This window comes from Schistocerca serialis, chromosome 4 (genome assembly GCF_023864345.2).
Source record: "Schistocerca serialis cubense isolate TAMUIC-IGC-003099 chromosome 4, iqSchSeri2.2, whole genome shotgun sequence".
NCBI lineage: Eukaryota > Metazoa > Arthropoda > Insecta > Orthoptera > Acrididae > Schistocerca > Schistocerca serialis.
In genome coordinates this window covers 68,899,573-68,914,579 of record NC_064641.1, presented here as the reverse complement: position 1 = coordinate 68,914,579, position 15,007 = coordinate 68,899,573, and the positions used below count along the sequence as shown (strand labels likewise).

Below are 15,007 nucleotides of genomic sequence, written 5' to 3'. Positions count from 1 at the left end.
TACTCTCTGATGTCTTAACAGATATCCAATCATCCTGTCCCTCCTTTCATAATTGTTTTTCTTATATGTTTATTTCCTTGCCGATTCTTCGGAGAACCTTCTCATTCGATACCTTATCAGTCCACCTTACATTCAACATTCTTCTGCAGCAGCACGTCTCAATTGCTTCGATGTTCTCCCCTGCCCATGTTTCACTACTATACAATGCTGTGCTCCAAACGTATATTCTCAGAAATTTCTTCCTCAAATGAAGGCCTATATTTGATACTAGTAGACTTCTCTTGGCCAGGAAAGCCTTTTTCCAGTGCTACTCTGTTTCTTATGTCCTCCTCGCTCCTTCTGTCATGAGTTATTTTGCTGCCTAGATAGAAGAATTCCTTAACTTTATCCACCTCGTGATCACCAATCCTGATGATCTCGCTGTTCTCATTTCTGCGACTTCCCATTACTTTCGTCTCCCTTCGATTTACTCTCTGTTCACATTCTGTACTGATTAGACTTTTCATTCCATTCAGCATATCCCTGTAATGTCATCAGCGATTCTTATCACTGAAATCCTTTCAGCTTGAATTTTAATATCAGTATTGAGTCTTTCTTTTATTTCCGTCATTGCTTCTTCAATGTGTAGGTGAACGGTATGGGCGGAAGACTACATCCATGTCTTACATCCTTTTAAATCCGAGCACTTCGTTCTTGATCCTACCCTCTTATGGTTCCCTCTTGGTTCTTGTACATATTAACCATCTTTCCTTATTGTCCGCCACTACTTTTATCAGCATTTCCAATAACTTGACGTTTTGACACTGTGTAACGCTTTTTCTAGCTCGACAGATCCTATGAACGTATCTTGATTTCTCTTTAGTCTTGCTTCCATTATTAACCGCACGATCATCGACTCCTCATGGATACTGTCCGCACAGTGGAGCGTATACGACACCATACATTCCACTGACTCATCTTGCAGTAGCGTTAATATTTCATCTGCCGCTTCTTTCTCACCCTGCGAAATTAATTGGGTTCCTTTCTGACGAAATGTCAACTTCGGTAACTGTTGTTGTAGATATAATGCAATGTTGATTTTGTTCATTGTTGCCGTTGCTCTGCATTGTATCAACACCACTAGAACTGTAGCACTGTTGTAAGTTACTCGTTGACTAATTACTTCAACTACGCACCATAGCCACATGCTGTGTTCACCATTGGATACCTCCACTCAAGCCCCCTGTTGCCATTAGCGGCCAATGCTGTGAGTGCATGGCAGACAATACGTGGGGCGTCGAATGCTGTAAACACCATTGGCCTCTTGCAACTTCGCACTCAACGGATTCCTTGTAAGAATCATCAAAAACCCGCTGAATATCATCAGAAATAAACTGTCCTGATGTAAAAACTAAGTACAAACATTTTGACGTGGGAAACTTAAAGTTACTGAATTTATTATTGTAACTATATAAATGCCTTTTGTTTCCTTTATATTTCTAAGAATTTTCCGTCGCGAAAGATATAATTTCTCTTAAATTTGTCACTATCCCAAAAGTGAAAATTGCACAAATTACTGATATGATGTACTAAAATTTCTGGATCATTCTGGAAGCAATACTGTTTTACGTATACATTGAAACGCCCATCAAAGCACGCACTTCTTGTTAGCTCTCTGTGTTGGGCCAGTCAGGCTGCGATCTGTAAGAACTTTTACCGCGCATGCAGAATATGTTTTGTTTTGTATTTTTTATTTTTGTGAACAAATCTTCTTGTAATCAGACCCAATAATGTAAATTGTCGAAATACAAATATCAAAATTAAAGGATGTATGAACCTTAATATAATGCATGTATGAACCTTAATATGATGGGATTTGCTATCTGTAATCTTCCTCTAGACTTTGACGCAGTATGAAGATAAGTACTAATATAAAATCTTCTCTTGGGGCACTAAATACTAAATGCAATATTAGCCTTACTCACTAGAAGTGCATGCATGAGTTTTTAGTAGTCTAACCAAGAGGGGGCAGTTATAATTTCCAAAGCTGTAAGTGTTGTTAAGAACAATTAGTAATTGTTTTCTGAGCTGTAGTCAATTAGCTATTCGTATTATCGTAACCAGTGGAATTTATCTTTCCAGACATAAACCACGCAGGAATGTGTCTCCCTGAAAGCTAACTCAGTAGGAATGACAAGAATTGTATGCGCTGCCGATGCTTTAGACAAGATTGATGTTCTCCTTACTTGTATGTGATGATACCCAAGCAGCTCACTCCTTCCTCTATATATCCAGGTACGGCAATATGGTCCATCTTGTCGATATCGTAATTTGCGTAGGGCACGCCCACCAGCTGCTCCATAGCTGCAACAGAGCGCGGTCCCATGTGGCTCGCGTATCCGAACTGGTCGCTTCTGGAGGTCACTTGCCAGACGACAGTACTGGTGTCCTCAGACGACACCCTACCAACCATTTCGTGCAGCACCCAGGACAGCTGGTAGGCGCTGATCGGCGGCGTCTGTTGGAAGTAGTAGCCGCGGAAACCCTCAGCGTCGACGCTGCAAATGACGAGGGCTCCAGGTCACATTTTGTGAGATTCTCTCAGTACACATATTTACAATGGTAAACCGATACTACGCAGCTGCCGGAAGATGAATAGTAGTGTTCATCAACATCTCTGCTCTCATAAGCATTGTGAAGTGCTTTGGCCGAGGGTATCTTTCAGTTTACCATTGACAAAAGTGCTTCCCATCCCATTCACGAGTGCTGCTTCAGAAGAACGACTACTTACATCCCCTGTAAGAGTTGTAATGTACCTTTCATTGAACAGTTTGTGATACCTTTAAGGATCTGCCAGTTCAGATTTTTTGACATATCCGTGAGGCTCTCCCTTGGGTCAAATCAATTCGTGACCATTCCTGCTTCCTTGTAAGCGTTCAGTACCCCATGTTTGCCCTGTCTGGGATGGGTCTCGACACTTCAAGAACGTTGTAGCGTAAGCCGCACCAGTGTTTTGTAAACAAACTTCGTTATAGACCTACTAAATTTACTCAACATCATGCCAGTGAAGTGAAGCCATCTTCTCTACCTACAACTGAGCTAGTTTGATTTTCTTTTTTCCATATTTTTGTTGTGTTGTTTTCGTGGGTTGGGTTGCTCAACGACGAGGTTATCATCACCCATATAAAAATTAGTCAAAACTGCGTGTCGACGTAGAAATCGCGATAAAACAAGTAACAACCAATGAGAATAAATTTATAATCATTGACTTCCAATCTCATCTACGATCACCTGCACACTCACACTATCATGGAAGATAGCATTAAAATGATCATATATTCTAAAACTGTCAATTAAAACACGCTCCACATAAGATGTGACGCATCGTGATCTGTACGCCCAAAGCACAAACTTGGTTGTGCTCTCGCCACAATAAGAAGCAATGAGAGCTGTGTCCCAGACCTAGACAAGTGAGAAGGACCTCATCCCGTTTAGGTAAGTGGAAGGAGATACTCCACGGACAAGTTGTGGGCTTAACCAGATGCAGTTTATTTTTTGTCACTTCCAGCCAATCTTCTTCGCATCTGCGCATGTATCTCAACAGTGAGGTGACACTACGCAGAGGAATGCTACAGTGAACGAAATGAGGATTGCGACACACCTGCTTAGCTGCTCCGTCCATCAGTTCGTTCCCCTTAATACCCAAGTGACGAGGCACACAGCAGAAAGGCAACTCTTTCTCAAGCCACAGTAAATGGAGAAGGGTGTCCTATATATCCTGGACCACATTATCTGTTGGTCAGAAGTAAACTATGAAGGGCACTCACATAGACAGAACAGACGAGGAATTTAGCAAGCACGACATATCTCATCTGCTCCAACGACCTCAAAATTACGTTTAATAAGGCTTCGAAGACGGTGAAGTTTTGAGGTAACCGATTCTTGGAATAACAGCAGGGCAGTCAATGGAGTCCCCCGTATAGCTCCATCGTAGAATACCGCAATATGTTGGAAAATATCGTATTAAGAGGTATGTACCAGTCCAACGTACCATGCACTGCCCTAAATCTAAAATTACTCTGGACCTCTTCAATTACCGTGTATTGTTACAGGTATGTGTTTATATGAGTTTTGTGTTTACGATTGTTTAAAGAGCACAGTTTTTCATTTTTGAACATTTAAAACAAGATGCCAACCTTTACACCACTTTGAAATCCTTATCAAGTGTATCACCCATAAAAGTATTAGGTAACTCTTGTCTGCAAGGTCATTAATATACAGCATGAAAAGCGACGGTCCCAACACACTTCTGTGGCCCAAGCTTGCAAGTAGATCTGCATCCAAGATTACATGTCGTGACCTCCCTAAAATGAAATCCTAATTTTTCACAAATTTAGTTTGGTACGGTATACAATAGTATATTTATTAATAATTATGTCACTAAGTCAAATAATTTTTGGAAGTCAGGAAATATTGCATAAATATGACTGCCTAGACCCATGACCACAGAATGTCACGGTTGAAAAGTGCCAGCTGAGTTTCGCAAGACCCAAGTTCTCGAAATCCATTCTTTGCACGCAGTTATTTATTTAAGTGTCGATCATCAATATCCATGAAACTGGTCTCCTGGAAAGTGTGATATTTTGCATTCGTGCTTCTTACTCAATCTTAAAGTAGTAAATGAGTTTTGCTATTTGGGGAGCAAAATAACTGATGATGGTCGAAGTAGAGAGGGAGACTGGCAATGGCAAGGAAAGCGTTTCTGAAGAAGAGAAATTTGTTAACATCGAGTATAGATTTAAGTGTCAGGAAGTCGTTTCTGAAAGTATATGTATGGAGTGTAGTCATGTATGGAAGTGAAAAATGGACGAGAAATAGTTTAGACAAGAAGAGAATAGTAGCTTTCGAAATGTGGTGCTGCAGAAGAATGCTGAAGATTAGATGGGTAGATCACATAACTAATGAGGAGGTATTAAACAGAATTGAAGTGAAGAGCAATTTGTGGCAGAACTTGACTAGAAGAAGGGCTCGGTTGGTAGGGCATATTCTGAGGCATCAAGGGATCACCAATTTAGTATTTGAGGGCAGCGTGGAGGGTAAAAATCGTTGAGGGAGACCAAGAGATGAATACACTAAACAGATTCAGCAGGATGTAGGTTGCAGTAGGTACTGGGAGATGAAGAACCTTGCACAGGATAGAGTAGCATGGAGAGCTGCATCAAACCAGTCTCTGGACTGAAGTCCACAACAACAACAACAACTCAATCTCAACCTACTTAACGCACATATGCTACTGAAAGGAAATCACTTTTTCTTACTATTCATCGGCTCTGTTCCGAGTGTTGGAATCGAAATACAGGTGGGGTTTGGTCCGCATGTTGAGCTGGTAGCGCGCCTTCAGCGCTGGTTCGTCGTAGCACGGCAGTGCTCGCCGCGCGTAGTTCGGCATGAACTGCGTCGCATATACGGCCCTGTGGACAGAAGAGCATAGCGTGGCAGTTACGTTGTAGCTGAGGCGCTGCGTATGTATTTTACTCGTATCATCGTACAGTAGAACCAATTTACCAACAACATAAGGGGAGGGGGGGGGGCATCATAATCAAATAAACAGAGTGAAATCAGAGCAGACACCCTTTTACTTAAACGTAACACTAGGTGTAAGTTTCCTGAAAACAAGGTGAGTGACGGTTGCAGAAGACGTATTTCAACAGCTACAAAAGATGAATGAAAATCGAAGTTAGTCGCTACTATAAGAACTACGGCAGTTACATGTAACTATAAGAAAAATGAATCAGAAAATAAAAAAAAGAAAACCCTACAGCATACGATTTACAGTGTAGGCGTGGTGGTCGAGCGCTGGAAACACGATCAACTGTTTAGCATGAGTAGGAAATGTCCTTTGAACAAACCTTATAGTTCAGTTTTCGACAATCGGCGCTAATATTTCATTAGAAGGAGATTCCAATCCAATGGTATCATGATCATGGTGAAACAAATAGAAATTCGACAGAGAAAGTATCTGCTAATGGGCTATGCAGGGACGGATAAAAATTCTCTGCAGTGAATCGTTTTTAACCTTGCCATTGATATTTTACTCTTTTCTCCTTCTTCCCTGATAAAGCTGTTTTACTGCCCATAAAGACTACAGTGAATAATGAGAAAGGAAAGACAACTTTATACGTTGCAGTTATACTGAATAATGTGGTTTCGGTGGAAGTGTTTCGAATAAATGAAACAACAATGGGGCACATACTATGAGGTTGCAGTCTCTGTAGATTCGTACTATAATGCATTTTAACAAAATTTATAAATTTCAGGGAAAAGTAAATGTAATTCATTGTAATATAACATCAACCCCAACGAATCAGAATGTAGATGGAATGTAATAAGGCTTACAACGTGATATGTGAAAGGAAAATCCAAAAGTGAGAGGTGAATGACAGCATTTTAATGACCAAAAAGGTAAACATAAATGGTGGCTTCAAAATTGCTGAAAAAGATAACTATGTACAGTAATAACGTAACCATAGTGTCGTTAAATGTCCAAAGAATGCCCAGTAAAGTGTAAATGGTATGAGTAACTTCAGAGACTGTCTGATATTAACTACAAATAAGAACAAAAGGATTTAACTATATTCAGTCAGAGTCCTGCACAATGAAAAAGTGCTGTATTCTGAAACGAATTAGTTTCTTGATGTAAATAATAAATTCGCATTTTTGAACGTCGTATTGAAAAGAACAAAGCGCAATCATCCTACAGTGAACAGTTTCTATTGCTGAATAAATACTGAGGAGAAATTTCTGTTTTTTAAAAAATGTCTGAAGCATTTTTTGAGTCGTGTGTGTTTGGGAGATTTCACCGTTCTTCATTGATTTAAGTGTTACAAGCACCAAGAAACGCCAATAGTGAACTGCTATATTTGTACATAATTTCATAATGAAGATCTGTGGATATGGTCAAAAGAATGTGTCACTTTATGGCCGGATGGTACTATCCGTAATGTCTGAGAATAGATTCAAGGCGAGATATCTTCTCATCCTTTTTTGAATGAAGTATTGACTGAATTGATGACACATGGACACATGTTTTCGGACAGTACGACTGCATTTCCCCCTACCCTTTCCCCTACCATCCCCCCCCGTCATATTAGCGGAAAAGTAGCCTCCTGTTGTTGCCAGAAAGACAACGAAAGGACGCTAAACCAACCTCTGATTTTATGTTGACTCCTGGCTTTTTACGATAAGAGAGTAGAATTTGGCCTTAAATCTGTCAGTCAGTATTAATTTTATTTCACGCACAATATCAACCCAACCCATCACTATTACACTTCAAATGAAATGGTAGTGTCAATAACTCTTCTTAGCTAAAGCATGCTAATAATCAGTAGTTTAACATGTTTAGATAAGAGCAAAAAATAAAATTGTTTGAAGGAATTGGTCGGAACAAACATGACTAGAAAACTTTCCTATAAGAATTGTACATTAGCAGCCAGGACTATGACACATTTTGACAGAAGGTGGGTCAAAAGGTGCAGAACGGTATATAAAGTGGATATTTTGATTCTCTGAAAAACAGGCACTACAATATGCACTGAATCTATCCTTCACCTTTTGAGAAAGTAGTGACAGTCGTAAACGTACCTTTGAAAAGTTAGCACTGGAATGACCATATCACTTTAGATGCAGCTGAAATTTGTAAGGCTGCTGTATATGTGAGAATACATGTTACATTTTATTAGTGACCACTGATTTCTGCGAGTTGTCACCAGGCAGCACGTTGTTACTCAATTAAAATAATGGCAATATGTGACGTAGCTGCTAGTTCCCTCTCTCCAAGTTAGATATGTGTTCCATTATTCCTCGTTCACAACAGCTAAATGTTTACACATCCAACAAGCATCGAAATGATGCATTTGGCTAGTGTTAGATAATACCTTACATGTGGATGTTTTGTAGCTGACAAGTAGAGTTGGACGTTATTGTAGTTTCGAGGATCAAGAGCAGTGTCTCCCAATGTGTGTCTCATGGTGACAGCACTGTGACCTGTATGATACTTACTCTTGCCCGTCCCGCCCTTGATAGTCATAGCGAGAGAAGCCAGGCTCCCTGTTGCCGAGGTTGGCACTGAAACCGATGTCGAGCACCAAAAGGCTGCCCTCTGCCACCTGCAACATGAAGACATGAATGACCCATGAAGCAGCCTATGCTACACTTTGTTAGGTACTGAGGATAGAGGTTAGTTCAACTGGAAAATTGTGGGAGAAAGAATTTTATTACATCTAACTACACAAATCACTTCCACTAGCTGGTCTGCTCTCTCAGTGAGCGACTCAAATGTTTTTATTGCCATCATTTAGTAACGAAGAAACTCAGCTATTGGAAATTAGAAACTCGCCTTAAACTCGTCAGCGTATGCTGTGAAGTCATCTGGGAACTCGCTGTCCCCGTGTGACCCTAGACCAGACTTGTGAGTCTCTGCCGCAGCCCACTCGTCATCTAAGTCTTTTGCTGGGCACAAGTTTACTCGATTCGTTCCGAAAGGAAAGTAAGTACACGAGATCGCAGGTATAATGGCGGACTCCGCTACATACAAGGCAATTTTGAGAGAAATTTCCGCAATTAAACTGTAAATTACTATTCATTTATTTCACATAGTCATTGATTTCGGCGTTATAGCCATTCTCAAGAGCAAGTTGGAATGTCACGAAAAGTCCGGCTCGCCTAAATGGCAGAAGCAACAATTTATCACGAAAATTGTTACATACCAGTATAATAACCGTTAGGTAAGCAGTAAATATTGTTCTGTTTACACAAACACTTGTTGTTGTTGTTGTTGTGGTCTTCAGTCCTGAGACTGGTTTGATGCAGCTCTCCATGCTACTCTATCCTGTGCAAGCTTCTTCATCTCCCAGTACCTACTGCAGCCTACATCCTTCTAAATCTGCTTAGTATATTCATCTCTTGGTCTCCCTCTATGATTTTTACCCTCCACGCTGGCCTCCAGTACTAAATTGGTGATCCCTTCATGCCTCAGAACATGTCCTACCAACCGATCCCTTCTTCTAGTCAAGTTGTGCCACAAACTCCTCTTCTCTTCAATGCTATTCAATACCGCCTCATTAGTTATGTGATCTACTCATCTAATCTTCAGCATTCTTCTGTAGCACCACATTTCGAAAGCTTCTATTCTCTTCTTGTCTCAACTATTTATCGTCCATGTCTCTCTTCCATACATGACTACACTCCATACAAATACTTTCAGAAACGACTTCCTGAAACTTAAATCAATACTCTATGTTAACAAATTTCTCTTCTTCAGAACGCTTTCCTTGCCATTGCCAGTCTACATTTTATATCCTCTCTACTTCGACCATCATCAGTTATTTTGCTCCCCAAATAGCAAAACTCCTTTACTACTTTAAGCGTGTAATTTCCTAATCTAATTCCCTCAGCATCACCCGACTTAATTCGACTACATTCCATTATCCTCATTTTGCTTTTGTTGATGTTCATCTTATACCCGCCTTTCAAACACTTATGTAGATAAAACTTTTTCGAACACTACTGTAAACTTAATAATTAATAGCTATCAAAGAATTTTTAACGATCACATTGACATATACAGAGTTTCCAGATGTTAACGAGTCTTAAACCAAACTTCCAGAAAACATGACATAAGATTTAAGTGCAGTCACAAAATGGCCGTTCATTATTAAAAGAAATTAAGGAAATGAATGATAAGCTTCACAACTCGCCGTTAGCCCACAAACGCAATTTGTCAAGAGCAAATGAATAGAGAAATAGCGCGCTTTTTTGTCTCAGGGCTATAAGAGTAACATTGCTTTGAGCCCACTTGCCGTTTGACACAGCACAAGTTTTCTCATGGTGGAGGTGGAGTAAAAAATACAACCATATTGTTTGCATTAGACAAATTTGTATGTTTTTCGTCTGAAGCGTGGATTGTTGCATGAAACATCTTCCAGATATCACTCCTCCTCTATTGGAACACATCTGCAATTGCTGCAATTGCGTACTTTGCATCAGTTAATTTTCGTCATACCCCCTCCAGTCTCAGAATGTACAGCTGTGTTTAAGGCAGTCTGATCCCAACAATCGGTCATTTAGGTTTTTCAGTGCTAATTTAAAGCAGTAAGATTGTGTACTAATCTTCTGTACTATCAGTAAGTCACGACTAGCCTTGCGCTCCTGTATGCTTGAGTAAGAGAGAACGAGTCGACGAGTATGAAGCGACCGCAGCGGCACAGCTCTCAGACTCTTCATACTCGTTTAAGTACAGCGAGAACGGTGGAGCCTGTTAGCACTGATCTGACAGCGGCGACTTGATTTGTGGAGTATGCAAACCGCAACATTATAATCATAATCGCTCCGTTTCTAGTCACTTATCAGTTCACTTTTCATGTCCCCATACCCTTTAACCAAAAAAAAAAAATATTCTTTAAACTATGTGTCAGACTGCTACTACTACTACTACTACTACTACGTGATCAGGACCAGTGGACCACACGCATCTGCAAGTTTCCGCTTCCACTGTATTCCGTCCATTGCTTCTATCCGGCATCCGTTCACATCTATTGACACTTGGTTTAAATCTTCATGGAGTCCATCCCTCCAACGCTTCTTGGGTCTCCCTGGCGGTCTCTTTCCTGTAGGTGTGAAATCCAGGAGCTTCCGAGGCCATCTGTGATCCTCCATCCGGGCCACATGGCCGGCCCACTGCATTCGTTTGGCTTTGACAGTTCCTGCTATGTTGGGCTGCTAGTATAGTTCCTCAAGCTCTTGATTGTATCTGATCCTCCATTCCCCTGTATTTGCATCCAGAACCAGACCGAAGATCTTCCGAAGCACTTTTCTCTCAAAAACAAAGAGCTTATGAAAGTCCTGTTTCCGGATACTCCATGCCTCACAGCCATATAGAACAACAGGCTGGATCAGGGTTTTGTACAGTCGAATCTTGAACTGTCTGGAGAGATATCTGGACCGAAGCAGTTGTGTTAGGCTGCGGTAAGATCAGTTTCCTGCTTGTATTCTGGCACTGATCTCTGCTTCACATGACGAGTTCTCAGCGAAAAGTGCCCCTAGGTATTTGAATTCTTGCACTCTCTTGTAGGACTGGTCCCCAGCCTGCAGTGTTTGTAGATGATCAGCAGTCTGACAATGACCGCGCGTCATAACGAGGTACTCTGTCTTGGCTTCGTTTATGTTTAGCTCAAATTTGCTGTGTCAGACGCTAAGGAAAATTGCGAAACTTCTTATTCTACAGGTATTTTTAGATTTTCCAGTGGGAACTTTAATAACATATGATAAAAAACATAATATGAATAAGTGCCATTAAAAATTTAAGAGAGCAAAGAGTAAATAGCAGTAACATCTAATCCAGAAGGAGTCAAAGTTTATACAGTATGAAAATCAATTAAATATATATTTTCAGTCGATATTTACCTGAAGGAAAACGGAAGAAATAGCATTCACCAACTTCTGTCTTTCTCATTACACCGTGCTTAAAGTGCAGAAATTTTTTAATTGAAACAGGAGAGAATCTTCTATTTCACAGTATAAATTCCTCAGGGTTCAGTTATATTTCCATTATTAAATAATGACATGTACTACCACCTTGTGTGAGGTCCCACTTCTTTCATAGCATTTCAGATATATTACTGCCAACAATTACTTTTGACACAGAATTGATCATCTCTACTACAGAAACTCTATGGTGCCTCACCTGCTCTTGGAGTGACACTACCAAGAAGTCACTGCCGTCTTGAGGCTGCTCGTAGCTGGAACCGATGACATCGCCCACTTGGTACCGAACTGCGAGGGAGGAGACGTTGACTGCGGCGTGCAGCACCAGCTGCGCCGTGTCACGCACCACCTCCACTGTCACGCTCGTCTGGCCCTCGAAGGTGAAGCTGCGCTCCCTGCCAGGGCAGCCAACACAACGGACGTTAGGGCAGTGAGTGGCGAATGTACAGCAACAGACATCGTTTGCTGCCAGGTGCACAACACAGAGCTGACTTCCCTCGTCTATTTCCATCACTTACCCTCATACCGTCATTAATTCGTTTCGCCATTAATTCGGTCGTGTTCTACCTTCCTTTTCCAGTCTTTTCACCATTTCTCTTATTTTTCTCTACCTTCCTCTCACCCATAATTCAACCCTTAAACTTTTACCTTTATGTATATCAAACTTTAAGACTTGATGAAATGATGTAAGAGTTTTTATGGGGTGTCCCAAAAGAATGACTCGATTTTAACTTGTAATAATATTGAGACAAATGTCACTAGGTAACTGAATCAGCGCTAGATGTAATCGGCATGGTCTAGAGTTTCAGAAAAAATCCGCTAGATGTCGCTGCGAGTGGTGACCTGAAGCTTGCAACCAGTTTCGCGCAATATGGCGTCCGCGCAACAGAAGGCATATTGTGTTACTGAATTTAGTCGTACTCAATCATTGATCGCAGTTCAGCGGGCATTTCATATTCGATTTCATAAACCACCATCACCAAAGAACATTCGACGGTGGTATAAACAGTTTGAAGAAACAAGCTGCCTCTGTAAAGGCAAAAGTCCTTGCCAGCTACGAGCTCCTGAACAAACAGTGGAACAAATCCGACGAGCATCTCAGCAGAGCTCCCGCAAGCCTACGCGTCGTGCTAGCCGAGAACTTGCGTAACAGTGTATGACAGTGTGGCGTGTGTTATGGCGTCGTTTACCCCTCAAACCATACCTATTACAACTGGTACAAGCTCTTCGAGATACTCACAAAGTGAAGCAAGTGGACTTTACAAACGCTATTTTAGAGAACATAGAAGATGACGCTTTTATGTCACCGTTGACATTCAGCGATGAGGCAACTTTCCATATTAGCAGTGAGGTTCACCGTCAGAATGTGCGTTTATAGGGACTCGAAAATCCCCATGAAACAATTTAACACGAACGTGATTCACCAAAAGTGAATGTTTTTTGTGCTGTTTCGCAAAGCAAAGTTAATGGACCCTACTTTCTTGAGGAAGAAACCATAACAGGACACTCATATCTTGTAATGCTACAGAAGTGGTTATTCCCACAACTTGACTCTGACAATTTCATCTATCAGCAAGATGGAGCACCACTGCATTGGCACAACAACGTGCGCAGTTTCCTCAATCCCAACGTGCGTCAATGTTGGACAGTGCATACAGGACTGCAAGACCATGCTTTATGCTGGCCGGGGTGGCTGAGCGGTTCTAGGCGCTACAGTCTGGAACCGCGCGACCACTATCGTCGCAGGTTCGAATCCTGCCTCGGGCATGGATGTGTGTGATGTCCTTAGGTTAGTTAGGTTTAAGTAGTTCTAAGTTCTAGGGGACTGATGACCTTAGAAGTTAGGTCCCATAGTGCTCAGAGCCATTTTTGAACCATGCTTTACACTCTTAGCCTCCTAGGTCCGCAGACTTAACACCATGTGATTTCTTCTATGGGGATACGATAACAATGTATTTATGTTCCTCCCTTACCTCATGACATTGATGAACTAAATCCGGAATATCAACTGCCGTGGCTTCGGTGACAGAAGACACCTTACGCTCAGTTTGGGATGAATTCGGCTATCGGCTATCGGTCGTCCGTGCAGCCAGTGGAGGACATATTGAACATTTATGATGGATTTTTATAAATTTCTGTCTTTTCGGAGTAATTCAGTATGCCATTTGTTGGTGTTAAGCCCTTCTTCCTAATACATAATTCTATTTAAATTCGGGTCATTCTTTTTGGGACACCTTTATTTTGTACAGTACTGATCGGTAAGCTGGGCACTGTTGGCGCAGGTGTAACTGCTGTTCAGTGCTATGCTATTCTTGTACCATTTGAATGAGATGAAATTTGGTGACATGTCTAGCAACAAAGCCAATGATTCAGAAAATTCTTTTGCTTTTAATGTAGCTGTTGAGGCATAGTAAATGATATTTGTTCAAGTTATGCCAGGTAAAATACAATTCCAGAAAAAAAGGTTTCTTTACTGAGGAAGACAGGAGTGACATATGGAACAAACTGAGTATCAATCAACTCCTGCTGTGCCACAGGATACTTGTAGTTTCGGCTAGTAGAAAGACAAGCAGTGGGTGGCTCACCCCTCGTTCTCCCGGTACACCGTGATGTCGACCATCTGGGAACTGGGTCGGCTCTCCCCCGGCAGGCGGTCGTCTTGTCCATGGGCCACCGTCACCAGCAGCGTCAGGACCACCAAACACCACACACTCCTCATGCTGGAACACCTGGGGATATAAGCCTCACAGTGGGAATCAAATAATGAAAGAACTGCTAACGACAAACTGGAAATGTTTGTAGAACCAGTGCCTGAGGTTGCTGTCACTGTTTACAATACTGGTTGTGGAAGAAATTGACAGGTATTTGTAATGGAAAGGAAAAGTGGTGTCATATTCTACTTGACCACCACGATGCTCATCACTGCTCTGGTACAAAGTCTAAATCTCTCCACAGAGTCGCAGAGTCAGACCACAATCCACGATTGATGATGGATCTTTCATAGGACAGAAATGTGAAAACTGACTACTTTAAAGATGCCGTTACAGAGGAGTAAATTTTTAGGGAGAAACAATTTCAGTTCTCGTACTCTTCCTTGTATTTCAAAATCACTTACAGAACATAATATTTAATTACGCTGCAAGGGTAATACAAAACATAATATTTAATTATGCTGCAAGGGTAGTACATAACCGTCCACATAGAACCTTAATGAAGATTACATGTTTCCAGATACCTACTGATATTCTGATATGTGATAATGCCTTATTCAAGATCTCCACAAGTGATTTTAATGTTCTCTGCCTTCACATATTGATGTAGGGTGATACTTTGACTTACGCGTCATGAAGATCTTATGCTGTTTCCATATCGCATATCTGTTGGCAGTATGTGTTATGTGGCTCATCGTTACTCAAACACTGAGTCCATTCACAGTACACGCTATTGTTGTTTCCATCTTTCTAAGGTCACTATAGATGCATTACGA

At 41.2% G+C, this 15,007-nt stretch overlaps 1 protein-coding gene across 1 annotated transcript in view; it reads right to left on the bottom strand.

Moving 5' to 3' along the window:
• The window catches only part of LOC126474239 (aminopeptidase N-like), a 36,340-nt gene extending 22,101 nt beyond the window's left edge, over positions 1-14,239 (bottom strand). Inside the window, exons 1-5 of the mRNA XM_050101703.1 lie at positions 14,106-14,239; positions 11,720-11,915; positions 8,038-8,144; positions 5,337-5,450; positions 2,226-2,537 (exon numbers count right to left, since the gene is read on the bottom strand). Of these exons, the coding sequence (XP_049957660.1) occupies positions 2,226-2,537; positions 5,337-5,450; positions 8,038-8,144; positions 11,720-11,915; positions 14,106-14,239 (863 nt within the window). The remainder of the gene's footprint in view (positions 1-2,225; positions 2,538-5,336; positions 5,451-8,037; positions 8,145-11,719; positions 11,916-14,105) is intronic.
• Between the last annotated feature and the right edge of the window lie 768 nt (positions 14,240-15,007).